Below are 16,999 nucleotides of genomic sequence, written 5' to 3'. Positions count from 1 at the left end.
GCCGCTGCCCCTTTCCCCTTGGCTTCTGCCTGCACTCCAGCCCCGCCACCTCCAGGCCAGTCCTCCCCCCGTGCCCGCTCCTTCTAGCCAAAGGACCTTTGTTCACTTTCTTTCCGCCCATCTGGAGCCCTCCTCCCCTCTCTCTTAACCAGAAGACATCACCAGTTTATTCAAAGGAGGCACTTAACGCATCGTTATAGAATGAACAAATGAGCCGTGGAAGTTCTTCCTGATTCTGACAAATCGGTTTGTGTGATGAGCCACCGTGTCTCTTCGCTCTTACAAGTGTCCTGCCCCCAGCCATCCCTGAATCCACTGTGTGGTCCCTGCCTCCGGAGGTATTTGTAAATTAAGATCTAGCACACAGTCCTCGGCTTGTGCTTGCCTGAGAGCGAGCTGCCATTGTCTTAGACGCAAGACCTTAGAGCACATCAATCTGTGATACTACGATGTCCAGAAACTCGGTAGGGGGTGGGGGATTAGGGTCACCCTCCGAGGAGCGCCACCCACACAGTTTCAAAGATGAGCCCCCATATCTTACTGGTATTTTTCTGAGCAATGGCCGTGTGGCTCCTTACGGCAACCGTAATTTTTATATCCTCAAAAACCACTCCTTCCGGGCCGTACTAGGTATAATAAAGCACACTGAATAAGCCGCTTTGGCGGCCCCCTCACAGGCCAGCTCACGTCTCCATTTTCTGGTTCCCATAGTTACCCGGAAGACACCCCTCAGACCTGACAGCAGAGCGAGGGCGGCAGGGGGCAGCGGGCGGCGTTGGGCCGAGGACAGTTCTCAGCAGGTTATGCTTTGACTCAGAGGCCATCTTGCTTTACTCTCTAAGTTATCAGTGGGGAGGAAACGGGGAAAAAAAAGAAAGAAAACTCTTCACAGCTGAGGGAACCGATTCAAATTATTTCAGAGTTCCTTCATGAGGCCTGTCAGGCCAAGTCTCACCTAATTTCTGCTATGATTGAAGGAATCATTGTTGATGGCGGGAAATGGCTTCCAGTCACCTTCTTTCTCCCCCCGCTTTAAACCAGGCCTCTGACGCTATGTTGGGGGGACAGTCTCTCAGTAGATTATAAAAATGGAATTGATTCACTGGAAGAGGAAAAAAATCAGTAAGTAAATACAGTTTGGGCTCGTGTGAAAACATCTCGGAGCCAGTTTCGAGGAAGCGGGGTGCTGGCTGAATTTAAGGCTCGTTGGATGCAAAAATAAGACAGTCCCCGGAACTCGCTCCTGAACCCGCTCCTGGCTGACTTGACTCATTGAGTCACGGCCCCTGGAGTTAATCCTTCTCTAGAGCCCTCCAACTCTGGCTACCCAAGAGCAGGGGGAGCAAGGAGATCTGGGGAGCCTGACAGGGTGAACAAGTAAGAGCTGATGGAATTGGAGGCGATGAGGTCAGGGGGTACCTGATAAGAGAGGCCAACACCCCAAGCCCAGGTGACGGGGCGGGGGGCGGGGGGGCAGCAGCTCAGTCGCTGGCCTGGAAAGCGATGAGAAAACACGGGCCTTCAGACGGAAGCGTTTCGGCGAGCACCCCTCTGAGGAGGAATCGGCCACACTCTGAGACTTGGGTTTTGGGCCTAAACTTTGGGCAGCTCAGCCAAGATGGCACTCAGAGAGCTCCCCGCTGGCCTAGCACCCCTCAGCACCTCCTCGTGAGGCTAGTAAGCTCAAGGGCAAGGGTTCGTCTCCCTGGGGACTCAGAGGCTGGCCTGCACATTTTGCATTTCTCTTAGAAGTAAAGGATACTGCTGAGTAAGCAAAATCGGCTGACGAGATCCCCTTGCCACAGAAAGAAACCTCCCCCTGGCAGAAGGAGCCTCACATTCCTGTAACGCGAGGCTCTTAGTCATTCCTGTGCATGGCCCCTTGGCAGTGCAGTGAAGTTGGACCTGATCTCAGAATAACGTTTCTAAATGCATAAGACAAAACAATAAGACTATAAAAATTATATTGGAACGGTTATCAAAATGTTTTTTAAAAATTATAATAAAGTTTGCTTCTTCATTAACGGTCTATATAAAAGATTGGAATGGAGCCTAAGAAACGGCATCACTACGAGGTAGCAATGAGTACAAGTGGAATTTTGAGATATTTGCAATGATTGTAATATGAGAGGAAACTCATCCACGATCTCTATTAGTGTGTTTTGTTGCCTGCGTTCATGTGGAAAGGAAATAAATTATCGAGAGTTAGTGTAAGTAAAGATGTAACAGTAGAATTCTTTCATGCTCTTGACACAATGCTTGTATGTAACCCACTGGCTCAAATTCACACTAAAGTGTAAATGGTTGTCCCAGACCCTTTCCTCAGAGTGGAGGGGACAGTGGTGATAGTGGGATCCACTACAATGGCACTGAGCACTAGGATTCAGGATAGAAGAGAAATATATGCAACAGAAAAGGGGAACCAGCACAAGTAGGAAAAGACCCTGTTAGCAATAAAACAAACTTGCTCCATGTTACATAAGACCGGGCGGCAAGGAACTGCTGTCTGCGGTTTTTCTGCTTTCTGGAGGTCTGACCTGGTGCTTGACAGAATCGAAGAGTAGGTATGGCACTTTATGTTTGCTGACGCTTCCTCTGATTGCTCATTAAAAGTAACCAGTCAGTCCTAGTGAATTGATTCACTTCACCCGGCCCCTGAAGGATGCTACATATCAAAACGTTCTAGAAGAGTTCTCTAAAGATGCTGGCACCAGTTGTGACTGCTGAGAACAGTGTGCACGCTGGCCCTGCTCCAGGACACGCTGACTCACGCAGGAAACGCACCGTGAAGGCTGCACCCGAGGAGGCACCTGAATTGAGGTCATCATTGTTAGTCGTCTTTAGAGACATGGGAGACAGGCCAGTCTGTTTCCTTTTCAAAACAAGAATACCATTCAATAAATACAACAAAGATGAGAAAATCATCACGTCTACAGAGATGAAGAGAAAAATCAGGTCAAGAAAGAAAAGAGGGTAGAAGAGATAAGCCCTCAGGCGCAGCAAAACACACAGATATAAGACTGAGAGAATAGGGGAGCGAGAAACCCCACCACTCACCAGACCTTCAAAGGAAAGCTTATCTCACTGCTAATCCCCTCGGCAAGGAAAATAAACCACCCCAGGTCAAGTTGGGATAAACAATGTAGCATTTGTTATTCAGAAAGCAATCTCCTTGCCTTCTAAATTCTGGAAGCCTCTGTTCCTCATTGTTACAAGCAACTCTGCTGCTCCCTGTTCTTGAAGGCAGCAAAAGTCAAAATGCATCCTTCAGAGACCAAGGTCATCTATGGTTGTAGAGTCACATTCCTCACGTGGCTTTGGGATGCCGAAAGCTGTTTCCGGCCCTGCGGCATTTTCACGACCATAGGCATAACTGATACCTCATCTCTGTGTTCCCCACAGGCGGGTGAACCGCACAGGTGTGGCTTACCACGTGGGGGGCACGAAGCCAGTCTGTTTCACTGGCCGCAGAGGCTTTAAAAAGTTTGGGGACATGCATGAGGCAGTGTACAAGGGGGTGACGGACTGTTCTGGAACAGCGAGGTGTCTGCAGCCCCGAGTGACGCGCCAGCCAGGAGCACACGTGGGAAATGGGCACGCACAGGTGTGTCCTACAGGGCGTCGCACACTTACGGTTCACCCCTGCCCAGTGCCGTGTGCCCTGAGACTTCCTCCCGCCCCGCCGGGGTGCTGTGAGCTTGGCCTGGGGAGTGCGGGCTCCCCCAAGAAGACAGGGTGCAAAGAGGCTGGGGTCACAGGGGACACACCTCAGTGTGGCAGGGTGAAGAAAGCCAGGCCTGGGGATGCAGGGGGAGTTTTGGTGCGGGAGCCGTCTCATCAAAGACACCCATATAATGACTTGTGTGGAAGCCAAACCACACTGGCTTCCTGCAGACACTGACCTACCCAACGAGAAGTCACATCCTCCGCGAGGAATTTCCTGGGCAACGGGATCTTCAGCATTACAGACTCCCGCGTGTCTGTTTTCCTGTAATTATGTCTCCGAAGAAAGCCAGCTCTCGGACTCCGTGTCAGCACAAACTCTGATGGGGGCCGAGAGGCTGACACTTTGGGGAGGAAGGCCCCGCCTCATAACAACAGGAGGAGGAAGGCGCCCACCATGACTGAAGCAGCCACACATGGGACCTGCCGACAAACACCCTCGCGCGTCCGGCCGGCAGTCAGGAGGAGGACATTCTCTGCAACATTGTTTATGACAGTAAAAATAACACTAGTATCCGTCAGTAGGAAACAGGATAAATCAACCGTAGCACATCCTGCAACAGGGAACAGGACTCCGAGGGGTTAAAAAAGAACAAAGCTCTTTATACAATGACGCGGAAAGATCTCCAAACTGTTTTATGAAATAAAATAATAGCAACTAATGGCAGAGTGCCAACCAGTGTTTACAGGATGCTGTCTTCAGTGCAGAAAAAGGGATAAAAATTAGAATGTGTGTTTAGACTGCCTTGAATTTGCAAGAAGAAACGCCGAAAGGATTTTTTTTTAAGTGGTTCCAGGGCCGTGAGCGACGGAGTCGATTTTCGCTGTGAACTTTCAGTTAATTTAATTTTTGAACTGGGTGTATTCAGAATAATAATAAAATGATAGTAACACAAAACTAGGGGGAAAAAAGACATCGTTTCATTCTATAGATCAACCGTTAAAAAACAATAATAATAATAATAATAATTTTTTTAAAAACCTAGAGCAGACCCCAGCGGGGCCCTGTGTGACTCTGAAAAGCCAACGAACGAAGTATTTAACAAACATTAATCCTCGTCACGTGAATCGACGTGTGCCCCATGACACCTCCTTGCCCTGGGGTGAGGAGTCTCCCCTTCTAAGCTCCCCAAAACCCGCCACCGTGCGCGGGGAGCCACACAGGCGGCCCTGACTCGGCCGCCGGCTTCCGCCCGCTTTTCCACTTGTTCAGGCTCCTGAGGCCCCGTACGGAGCACCCCCTCCCTCCTGTTCATTGAAAACCACCCCCTTGGAGTCTGGGCTAACCCGAGGCGGCCTCCGCTGCCTCCCGTGTGAGTTGGATGCTGAGGGTGAGTTGGGGTTCATGTCCAGCCGCGGCGCCTCCCCCCACAGCACCCCCTCCCCTGCCCGTGCGGCGCTCAGGCCTCCTGCTGGAGACCCCCTTTGCCCCTCTTCAAAGGAAGAGCGGAGTCAGTCGATGGAAGGGCACCTATTAGACACCTTTCCCAAAGCGAAAGCATCTCTCACGGAAAGCGGTTAAAAGCGCCTGTTGGTCGCTGTGCTTCCCTGAGACACGTGCTCAATTAGGTAAAGCACCTGGCGGAGGTAGACGGCGCAGGGCACTAACCCCGGACAGGCGAGGTCAAAACGCTGCCCCTCCGCGACCCGCATGCACAGGCGGGGGACACGCAGGCTGAGGTTTTCGGGAAACGGGGCGCGAGAGTCGTGTGACGCCCCAAATCGAGCCCCCCCCTCCCCCGCCACGCGCTCTGCTATATCCATCGAGGGACATCAGGGGCGTTTCAGATAAAATGCCCTGCGATGTTCAAATTCATAAAGGACTCCAACAGGTTTTCCCGGCTGGAACAAGGGGCAGGGGGCGGGGGGCGGGGGGGGGGGGGGGGGGGGGCGGGAAGCAGGGGACCTTCTGGAAGGTGAAAGTTATCGGGGCCATACAGATGCCGAGGGTCTGTTTGTTTTGCTGCTTTTCACCAAGTAGGACGTGTCTCCTCGTTGCGCTCATTTATTCCGCAGCTGTCCCCGGATGGCGGTTTGCATGCCCAGCGAAGTCAATTCAGGGCCGTGCCGCCCCCTAATCTGTTCTCGAGGAGAACCCCAGTTCCTAGCACTCGAGGTTCGAACTTAGGAAACAAAATTAAATAAATTTATTTCCCAAGTCGAACTGCACCTGATTTGGAGGGACTATGAAAGGTTGCGAAGGGCAGGTTCTTGATCTCAGAATTCTGTGGGCCGATGAAGGAAAGCTTGTCTAGAAAGATAAGATTCTTGTTTTCTTACTAATTATGAAAGCGTCTACTAGGACAGTGTGTAATGGTAGAGACGCGGCCATTTCACAGTGTAAATTATGTCCACTTACAGGTAACTGCAGTCGGTCAAGTGTAACAGCTTAATCTGATGTTACTCATTACACGCGCACCCCACCCTCTCCCCAAACAAACAGGACTCCCCAGTTACTCACCGAGGCCCCCCTGACAAACGTCTGTGCGCACGGCTCCACCCACGATGAACTGAGGGCTGGCACACAGCTCCTTAAAGCAATTTGGGATAAAACACAGGTCAGAAGATGCCCGGCGATGGTGGCAGCAGCATAAAGTCGACTTCAGAGCCGTCGAAGTCAGACCTGAAAGCGACCTGGACCACCCGTGGCATGCGCTTGACTTTATTGCTGAAAACCCTCTTCTCCCAGCTCCCATACGTGGCCTTACTCGCCCTTGGCCTTCTCCTCACCTCTCTAAATACCCCTTCTCCATCTCCTTCAAAGGCTCCTCTGGACAAACTTGTCTTCTAACCCTTGGAACAAGAGTCCAAGCAAACCTTGCACTCGGCGGCTTAAAAATAGGTCAAAACACTCAGCAGGGGCAAGATGTCAAACTATGATTGCAGAAAACATCTAAGTATCAAGTTTTATTTATCACTGAGAGGACAAAAAATATATATATATATATATATATATATATATCTCCATATATATTTAGCCTCTCTCATCTCCTTTCCCTCAAAGGCAGGTAAAAATCGACATCTTTGTAGGAACCAGGATCATAAAAGCCACATGTGGGCAGCTGGCTTCAAGGTCCCAAGACTAAGGAAATAAGGAATCAACTTCAAAGCAGCAAGTGACACAAAAAAGCTAACAACCCAATTTAAAAATGGGCAACGGACTTGAACAGGCATGTCTCCGAAGAAGATATACAAATGGTCGAGAACCACGGAAGATACTCAGCATCGCTGGTCATCAGGAAAATGCACATTGGAACCACAATGAGATACCACCTCACACTCATTCAAGACGGCCACTATCACACAAAACAAACAAACAAAAAATAAAATAACAGATGTTGGCAAGGATGTGGAGAAACTGAAAGCATTGTGCCCTGTCGGTGGGAATGTAAAACTGCGCGGTAGCTATGGAAAACAACATGGTGGTGCCCCCCAAAAAAATCGAAACATAATTGTCATATGATCTAGCAATTCTACTTCTGGCTGAATTCCCAAAAGGATCGAAAGCAGGGTCCCAAAGAGATATTTGTACACCCGTATTCATAAAAGCATGATCCACGACCCCCAAAATGTGGAAGCAACACAAGAGTCTATTGATGGATAAATGCGTAAAAAAAGAATACATCTATTGTCCACGCGTGCAAGGGAATGTTATTCGACCGTAAAGAAGAAGGAAATCCTGACACCTGCTGTGTGGACGAATCTTGAGGACGTTGCGTGATGAAGCCAACCAGACACCAAAGGACAAACGCTATATGATTTCACGTGAATGAGTTATCTCGAGTGAACTCTGTTACGTGCATTTTACCACAATTTAAGAAAGAAAGGAGGGGAGGAGGGAGAGGGGAGGGGAGGGGAGGGAAGAAAGCAGAAACTGAACTCATTAAAGCTCCTCACTTCTGAACAGCACGACCTTCTTGCAGGCCTCAAGAAGGTCTCTTGGGAGAAGGAAATAGAGCATTAAGGAAAAGGCTGATTATCCCGGGTTCCCAGGCTCATCCCAGAGAGAGACAGAACCAGGGTCATTACCATCTCAGAGATTTGATAACTAGAAAATAAAACTGTGTCCTCTAACGTACTGTGTGAAGTGTGAGCTCGGCCTGGCTAAAAACAGCTGTGTGATCATTCTTCACCGATGAGTGAGAATGGAGGGAGTAAATTTGGACATGCATTTATTTATTTGTCTGAAAACAGCCCTTCGACATCAATCAGGTCCTACTACCTCATCCTCTGGACTTTACAGCGTTTTGTCGGCAGGCACGCACCAGCGTGCTTAGTCTAAAACGGTCGCCGTTACGTGGGCAGCGAGGCCAGGCGAAGACGTGGTCCAGAGGTGACGGCAGTGAGGCGGGGAGGGGTCTGAGAATTTCAAATGAAGGAGGAGAACTGGGCAAAAGTTAACCAGTTTCTCACTCTGATCACGAGGTGAAACCTCCTCCCCCCATTTCCATCCACCCTGCCCCCCCCACCACCACCAAGTCCTTTGGGATCCTTCTCCCTGAAGTCTTTCCGCCCATCCTTCAGCCCTAACGCCCCGGGCTCCCGCGCCGTGGTGGTGTGTCCTCTGCTGAGTACTTCCTCCATCCGCCCAGGATGTCGGTCCTCTATTCACGAGTCTGTCTCCCCATGATCCCCCCGCTCAGAGCTGAGACCACGACTCATTCTCCACTGTCTCCCCAGAAACCTCCCCAAGAGGGCATAGCCTGGCACGAAGCAGAGGCTTAAGAAAACTGTTGAAGTGTGTCTGTCGAGGCTTGGGATCAAAATATAAAGCCATGCTTCCCGACCTTGATTTTGCCAACAGCCCAGAGGAAGCCCACAGGTGTCAGAGCGGGATGGGCCGGGGTGGGCGGAGGGAGGCAGAGAAAGGAGTCCTCTCAGAGGTAGGAGCTGTGCGTGCAAAATTGATAGGATAAAAATGAAGGCGTAGAGGTAACCTGGAGTGAAGTGATGATTTGATCATTCCCAAAGAATTCTCTTCTCATCCTCCCTGTCCAACCACAGCCAAGAAAACGGGGCCGTGACTTGGCTTTCCCATCGCGGTCCAGAAGACGCAAGGTGCCCTGGCCAAGGGCCACCATCGTGTCCTCTTACCCCAGTTCTCACAGCCACGCTGTGCGGAGGGGGCTCCTGTCACTGCGGCTACATCACTTAACCAGGGTCACATGGCCGTGGGTCGTGGGCCCAGGTTTTGGGAGGACGGTTCCCCGTTCTCTGCCCTTGAGCTCTGGGTGGTCCCAGTGACAGCACCCAGGAGCCCCTGAGTCCCATCTGCATTCACTGAGCCACAGCCCCCACCTCTCCACTCGCCAGCCCGGATGGGACAGTTCACGGCCTTCAGCAACCCCGTGCCTTTCAGCAAGGACGGACAGCATGATTTCCTCTGATGGATGACTGCGCCCAGCATGGATCAGTTCCACGTGCCCTGTGCCTGTTACGTGCTGGACACTACACTCCGAGCTTTATCTCTAGTCCTCACACCACCCCTGAAAAGTAAGGTGCCGGTAGCACCATTTTACAGGTGAGGAAACTGAGGCTCACGGAGGCTACTGTCCAAGGCCACACAGGCAGAGTCAGGATTCAGGTCTTACTCGTCTGGTCCCAGAGCCCATGCATGCTCTTCCCTCTGCACCTTGCTGCCTCTGAACAAGATTTCTGAAGTATGGGATTTAGGGTCCAGAGCCATGACTTCTCCCTCCATGACTGCTGACCCGAAGCGAGGGCCCTCCATCCTGCCCGACGCTCCACAGCCAGCCCATCTCCTTACCGGGGGTCGCTTCCAGACAATGCCTTGAGTCTGGGGGGAGCATGGTCCGAGATCCTTGTAACCCAAGGCCGATGGGCACGCTGGGAACTCTGGGTCCTTAAAGAGGACGCCTGAGTCCAAGCACTGCTGCCTCAGGGTCTCGAAGTCCTGGCCCAGGTACTTCACGGCCTTCTGGTTGGAGCCCAGACCTTCGGCGGCTGCCTGCTGCTTGGAGACTCCAGCCACCGGGGCTGCCATGGCCGTGGGCGGGCTCCGTGGGACGGACAGGAGGGCAGCCCTGCTCTGTGCTCTGGGAGACCTGCCCCACCGGGAGGGGAGGAGGAACAGGTAAACGTCTCACCTGAGGCCCCACTGCAGAGAGAAGTGAGTCAAAGCCAGGAGCGAATATGTACCCGAAGCGCCCCACCTTCCCTGCCTGCCTTTTGGCAGGCAATTTGGAGGCTGGGAATCTTCTGGGGCCCCACCCGGGGCCCCACCCAAGCTATTAACAGGATCTCAGCTGTCCCCCACCTCACTGCAAGACCTGCTCACCTCCCATTGGGTCCTCTGGCTGGCTGGGAAGGCCTATGGAGGCTTCGTGGGGCAAGGCTTTACCAAGGAATTGGAGAGGTTCTGAGCAGGAGGAAGGCGAGTGTTGGAGGGGTCTCCTTTGCTTCCAGAAAAGTTAGGTTCCAGACTTGCTAGAAGGACAAAAACGTCAGGAAGGGATGATTCACACCGTGGGTCGGAGTAAGCCCGCCGGCCATGGCACCGGCCATGACTGAAGCTGTTGACCTCTGACCGCCCGGGTTTCTATCCCAGCTCGGTCAGTAATTAGCTCGGTTAATTAATAACCTTCGGCAAGTTATTTAGCCTCCCGCCCCCTTAATCTTCTCGGCTGTTAAATGGAAGATAATAGGGGGCCCCACCTCGCGGGCTGTTTGGAAGACTCACGAGACAGGTCATTTGCTTAGTTTAGTGCGTAAGGAGCCCTCAGGACACGTCGCTGTCATTATTCCTGGGAACCGAGACGGGGACGAGGCCTGGGAATCCGGGTTTGGGGTTCTGCCTCGGAAGTGGATTCTGGGCTCTGTGACTCTGGAGCGATCCCTTTTCTCGGGGTTCCATTCTCCTAGGCCTGGTCTACCTTTAGGATGGGGATCATACCAGTGATTTTTGAACCTTAGTGTGTGTGTGGCAGGCTGGAAAGTGTCCCCAAAGACACGAAATCCTAATCTCTGGAACCTATAAATGATGCCTATTTGGAACCTGGCTCTCTTCAGTTAAGGGTCTCGAAATGGGGAGAAGATCATGGCCCTAAATGCAACCACGAGTATTCTCATGAGAAGGGGCCGAGGGAGAGCGGACAACAGACAAGTAAGGAGATGGCGAAGTGTCCACAGAGGCAGAGCCCGGAGTCCTGCCGCCTCAGATGACGCGAGGCCAGCACCCCCCGGAAGCTGGGAGAGGCGGAACGGACTCCCCCGAGAGCCCCTGCGGGGAGTGTGGCCTTCAAGGTGCCTTGGGTTCAGCCCGGTAAAAGCGATTTCTCATTTCTGGCCTCCAACACTGGGAGAATGGACTTCTGTTGTTTTAAGCCGCCGCGTTCGGGGCCATTTGTTACAACAGCCACAGGACATTCACACGGAACGGAAAGATGCCCCTGGAGCACTCGCTTTCCTGTGGCCCCCGCCCTGCAGGTTTGTAATTAGTATCCCGGAGATGCGGCCAGCGCTTGGGTCCGTGGACCACGCTCCGAGGAGCTCTGGACTGGCCGACGCTGAAGCCCCACTTCTGACTGCCCGTCTCTGTGGAAAGCGCTTCGCAGGGTGGGCAGGTCTGGGGAAGCAGAAAGAAGGGCCTCGTTCCCAGGCGTCCAGGGTAAAACACGGTTTCTCCAGAAATCCAAGGCCACAGTGACCTTCAGAGACTCGGACACGCCTCGGAAAGACCTGGCTATGGCCCTGGCCCTCGGGGACCCCACTTTCTCTTCCTCAGCGCCCTTCCCCTTGATTCAACGTCTGCCCCCCACCCCACCCCCCAGTGTTCACAGTCTCCTTCCCACCAGCCCCGAAGTTGACCCCGGTCTCACCCAGGTGGCTCCCGTCCACCAGGCTCTGGGCTCCACAGGGACAACTGTCTGTGACTGTTTTGTTCATCTCTGGATTGCTAGAGCCTAGAAAGCTCCAGGTGCATCGTAGAGACTGAATAAATATTTGCTGAATAAATAAACACCCACAGGCATGAGATGCTCCCCGGTTGGATATGTGCATACCAGGTAAATGGGCCCGCCACCTCCGGGCAGGGTCACGAGTGAGGGGATGTCTTCCTGCCTCCGTTTCTCCCCTAGGCCTCCCCGAAAACTTCTCCTGAGACTAAAATGAGCCGGCCCTCCCTCCATCCAATCTCAGGGTAAGCGCGGCTGGCAGTCCTCCTTCTCCACAAGGGAACCGCTGAGGTTGGGTCCCCTTCCCACCCCACCTGCCCAAAGCACCTCACTCGTCGCATCCAGACGCTGCACAAATGAACCCTTCCTCATCCGGGCAGACGGGTCTGAGCCGCTGCAAACAGAGCCCTCATTTACCAAGCCATGAAAAGCAAAAGGAGCGGCATCAGGAGCCCTCCCTGCTGCCCGGGCCTCCCCTGAGCAGAGGCGAACATCTCCCTGTCAGACAGCCTCGTCCGGCCGGGTGCAAGGAGGAAGCAGCCCGCGTCCGCTGGCTCTGCCAGTCTGGACACATGTCACCCCAGCCTCCCAAGAACCAATGCCAGCTCCCTTTGAGGAATCCCAGGATCCACGGCAGAGGCCGACGAGGCCAAGCAGGAACATGCCTAGTGACAACTAACTACATCCCAAGAACTCTCTGGCAAACAACGCAGGTGAATGCAGCTCCCTTCAGTGTGCCCACCGGCTGAGCTTAGTCCACAGGTGCCTCCTCCTTGGCTGGAAGCACCCAGGCTGCACTGTCCCCTCGGCAAGGAAGGTCAGTCCCCCAAAGGCCCGAGTGCGCTCCTCGGACAATTAAAGTTTGCAAAGCGTGTCGTCGGGCATGACCACGGCCTCCAAGAGCGGGGAGTGGAAGCAGCCAGGAGCATTCACACGCCTGGGCCTTCTCCTTCCAGAATTCGAAGACACGCAGGGGATGGCCCAGCGCCAAGAGTGTCGGGGAGTTCTCACGCACTGCCGGTGGGGAGGGAGGACGGCGCGCCGTGGGGGAAAACAGGCCGGAAGCTGCTCACAATGCTAAACGCAGCTACGGAGTAACCGGCGAAACGTTCCGCTCCCTCAGGGAGAACTGAAACTACACGAACTCTTATACTCCGAGGCTCGTACACGCATTCGTCCTCATAGCCAAAAAGTAGAAATAACCCAAACGTCCATCAACGAGCGAAAGGACAAACAAAATGTGGCGTGGCCCTGCCGTGGAATATTACGCAGCCAGAAAAAGGGAACGACGTTCGGCCACGTGCTGGGACATGGGCGCACCCTGAACACGCGGGAGAAGAGGCCCAGTCTCAAAGGCCCACGCGCTGTACGGTTCCAGTTCTAGGAAATATCCAGAATAGGCAAATCCACAGAAACTGTTGATTATGGGTTGCCAGGGGTCGGGGAGACAGGGGAACTGGGGCTGTCTACATGCAAATAGGTAGGATTCTTTGGGGATGATGGAAATCTCAGGAATCATATAACGGCGATGGTTGCATGACATTGTGAATGTACTAAAAATCACAGAATTGTACTTTAAAACGGTGAGTTTTATAGTATGTGAAGTACATCTCGATACAAATTTTTAAATTAAAGAAAATAGTATTACAGAAAAGAAGTCTCCTCTGGTCCAAGCGTTCATTAGTGGTCTCAGAGGAGGAGATTAGTTCCACCTGGCCAGGGCGGCAAGTGTCCCATCCTGCCAAAAGGTGCCAGCGCTGTAGACTGAACTCTCTCTGACCAGCCCAGAGAAAACAGAAGGCTGGTGGGTCCGGTGTGGGCTCATCCCTCTCCAGGTCTGTGGGATCACTCATCATGTTTTGGGGTCACGCACCACACGGGTCCTCATCTGTGGGGGAAGAGGCCCAGTCGAGCCCAGTTGGAAGGCCAGATGAGACCGTGCCCTGCCCCCGCCCCGTGGCCAACCCAGATCCTGCTGACCCGTACAACTGAAAAACACTACAAAAACTTCCATTTGTTTTACCATGTAATATCGACAAAGCACTTTCAAGTACATGGCTGCTTGGAGACTCACAGCAAGTCTGTAGGTAGAGTGTATTGTCGGGCTAGCCCGTGATCACTGAAATGGCAAAATGGAGCCGCCCAAGTCGTCTGCATTTGAATTCCATGTTCTTTCCACGACACAGGACCAGCACCGCCTAGCCTACCGGGGGCAGCCCTGATCCGGGCGAGAGGCCATGAGGCATGAGGCCTAACGGGAGGAAGTCCACAGACTCGGCCGGCCCTCCAACCAACAAGCCCTCTCCATGCCAACACTGTGCTGGGCGGGGGTAGACGCTGGGTGGACAGAGAAAGGACGAATCAACGCCATCCCTGCCCACAAGGAACCTCAATGCCATGGGGAGGACAGAGCAACCCTCAAAGACAGGACTGGTCGGTTCCCAGGGGACGGATGATGAGGAAGGCTTCATGGAGGAGGTGGCATTCCGGCCGGATAACAGCCTCGAAGAATAAGGGACTTGAAGGATGCTCAGGGTCTTGAAAGGGGCAGTGAGAAAGGGCGTTTGAGACGAGGGGAGCAGGAAGAAACATGAACGGTCCAGGGTGGCTGGAGTGAAGAATGAGGCCGTGGTCAAGCAGGGGCTCTGAGTGTCGGATTTTTCTCTATTGTTAAGAGGCAGTTGCTGTAAACCAGGCAAGAATTGACAACAGGCAGCCTAAATAGGCTGGTGCCCATGGGGCTGGGCCGGCGGGGGCGGGAGAGGCGGGGTGGGCTGAGACCCTCCCCACAGCTCCCTTGCAGTGCCCAAGGGCTGTCACAGCCCACAGGCCGACAGTCGTGGAAGCCAGAAGTGCCTCTCTAAGTGGGGACCTATGCCCCGCAGGGGTGCTGGGTGACATGCTGGGGACCTATGCCCCGCAGGGGTGCTGGGTGACATGCTGGGGACCTATGCCCCGCAGGGGTGCTGGGTGACATGCTAGAGCAGGAATATGACGTGTTGTCTTGGACTCCCAATTTTACTCAAAGACGTTTTGTGAGAGGTGTTTTTCAAGGTTTTGATAAGAAACATTTAGGAAGCCGCCAGACTCTGCTCCTAAAAAACAGCGGTTTGCTCTCCTCGGAGGTGAGGGCAGCCCTTCCCTCTTTAACGGGGTAGTTTTGAATGTCGAAAGGTATATATATACACACACATACAAACAGATGAGGCGAGCACATCGAAAAGGGAAGATAAACGCAAATCGGACTAAGGGAACCGTCCATCTCGAAGAGGGCAAAATGGGGCGAAAGGGGAGGATAAAGATGTGTACGTTTTGGGTAACGTTTTTCGTTCCTGGCTGGGGTGGTAGATGCACAGGAGTTCATTATACTATCAATATGATAAATTGAAGAAGTTAAAGAAGGCCCAGCATGGACTAATAATGAGAATGTGTCATGAATCAAGGGTTAGAATGTATTCAATTTTGAACTTTGACAGTGAAAACAAGAAATGCCCACATCAAGCAGGGACGGGGCTATTTATGGGCTGGGAATCCTGCCCAAGGGCCCTCAAATCTGACAGCCCTGCTGCCACCGCAGAGCTGGGAATGAAAACGGACGACAGAAAGGGGACCACAGCCCCTCGGTCATCTGTCCTTTGCAGACGACAGGCTGCCCTGAGCAAAAGCCACATTTCTCATCCCCAACTGCCCCCATCACTAGGACAAAGAGAACACTGAATTTTCCACTGGGTTTTTCAAAGAGAGAGCAAAAGAAGAAAAAAAATGTTCACTTCCAATTCCCTGCAAACTTTAGAGGAATGCCCCAAGTCGAACCTGTAACAGCCAGGTGATTACTAAGACGTACCACAGCAATCTCTCAAGGTTGATTACAAAACGTTGACGCAGAGCCTTCCTGGTTACCTTCAAACACGGGTCCCGTCCAGCCTTTCTCCGAAATGTCCCTTGAGTTACTTTTCCCCATCCCCACAGCCAGAGCCTCAGGGTCAATTCTTTAACTCTCCCAGCCTGGGTCACGGCACTAGCCTTCCGAACTCCTCACCTCCTTGCCATCTCCAGTCTGATCTTGTTCCTTAAAGTGCATGAGTGCCCCTCGCCTTGCCGTAAAGATGATGTTCCAACTCCTTGCCACAGACCTTCAGCCCCTCACTTCTGCCCCGGGCCCGTAACCATTGCAACCCTGTGCACCCACGCTTCCTCCACAGAGAACTGTGAAAGACAGTTCTCTGCCCCCCCCAATACTCCCTCCAGCTGAAATGACTGTCACCCCGTTCTCCCTCTGCATGGCCATGACTCATCGTCCTAGATCAGCTTCAAGTCTCACTCCTCCAGAAAGGGTCCCGAGGCAAAGCCCGTCCTGTGTTTCACACGGAATTGTAATCACCGGAACTGCAATCACCGGTTTGCTGCCTCGTCCCACAGCGCCTCCCATTAGAGGTGAAAGCCCTTGCTTGCAAAGGCTGCGCCCCTACCCCCGCCCCATCATCTCAAACCCCTTACCTGTGGCCCACACTACCTGACACCTGACACGTAACATTCGGTACCTGTTGAGAGAATGAATGTCTAGCTAAACAGGCAAGTGGCAATCAAGCTTCGTATCTCGCATCCTTGGATTGGCAAGAGACAGGATAATTAAGCCCAGGGTGGGTGTAATTATAGAGATTTGCATACACGTGTATCCTGAGAGTTCTTACTTTCATGCACCATTCTCTGAGAAGGTTTGCAGGTGTGACTTAAACCAAGGCAAGCAGAGACGGCTTAGAGAGGGGCTAAGGGTATCTACGAGAACATAGTGATTTAGATGCAGCCAGAAGGAGCCCTAGGCCAAGAGCCAACAGACCTGGATCGCGGCCTCCTATCCCATCCTCCTGGTGACCTGGAGAAGTCACTTTCTCCCAGGTAGGTCTTCCTTTGCCCCTCTGACACAAGAGGACATAAGAGGCCCGGCACATGGGTCTGCTATGCGCTCAAACGAGCTACACGTGTCAGGAGGCGACGGGTTCCTGAGCAAGCTGAAGGCAGCCATCAGCCCCCGGAGCTGGGCCGAGCCCTCCCAGGCGACGGCGCGGGGCGCGGTTACTGCGCATGCGCGCGCGCCCTGCGCGTTTGGCTTCTGCTGAACCTTCACTTGCATCTTTCTGTTTCGGCAACAACCGCCCTGTGCAATAACAACCATCCTCAGCCACGTCCCACAGACGAGAAAGGGGAGCTTCGTCACACGTTTCACAAGTAGCAGCACCAGGATTTGAACCCAGGTTTGGCTTACCTAAAAGCCTATGTTCTTTTCCAAGATACCACATCGACACGCAAAGAATGCATCCTGGGAGCTGAACTTGGCGCAGGCTGCCTTCTTACCACAGACGGAC

At 53.0% G+C, this 16,999-nt stretch overlaps 1 protein-coding gene across 11 annotated transcripts in view; it reads right to left on the bottom strand.

Annotated features, from left to right (window-relative positions):
• The window catches only part of LOC107498985 (calpain-8), a 41,965-nt gene that overhangs the window by 18,550 nt on the left and 6,416 nt on the right, over positions 1 to 16,999 (bottom strand). For 6 of the 11 annotated variants that reach the window (XR_004955403.1, XR_004955404.1, XM_036235429.1 and 3 more), the window contains one exon: positions 6,185 to 6,254. Coding sequence is in view for 9 of the 11 variants with exons in the window: in XM_036235429.1 (XP_036091322.1) it covers positions 6,185 to 6,254 (70 nt within the window). In the remaining 2 variants the exon portion in view is untranslated. Of the gene's footprint in view, positions 1 to 6,184; positions 6,255 to 9,490; positions 9,842 to 10,021; positions 10,171 to 16,999 lie in introns of all 11 variants that reach the window. The other 5 variants (XM_036235424.1, XM_036235426.1, XM_036235427.1 and 2 more) reach the window with 2 other exon arrangements.

Source organism: Rousettus aegyptiacus, unplaced genomic scaffold (genome assembly GCF_014176215.1).
Source record: "Rousettus aegyptiacus isolate mRouAeg1 unplaced genomic scaffold, mRouAeg1.p scaffold_m13_p_18, whole genome shotgun sequence".
NCBI lineage: Eukaryota > Metazoa > Chordata > Mammalia > Chiroptera > Pteropodidae > Rousettus > Rousettus aegyptiacus.
Note: the sequence above shows the minus strand (reverse complement) of the source record. Positions and strands in the feature narration are given on the sequence as shown.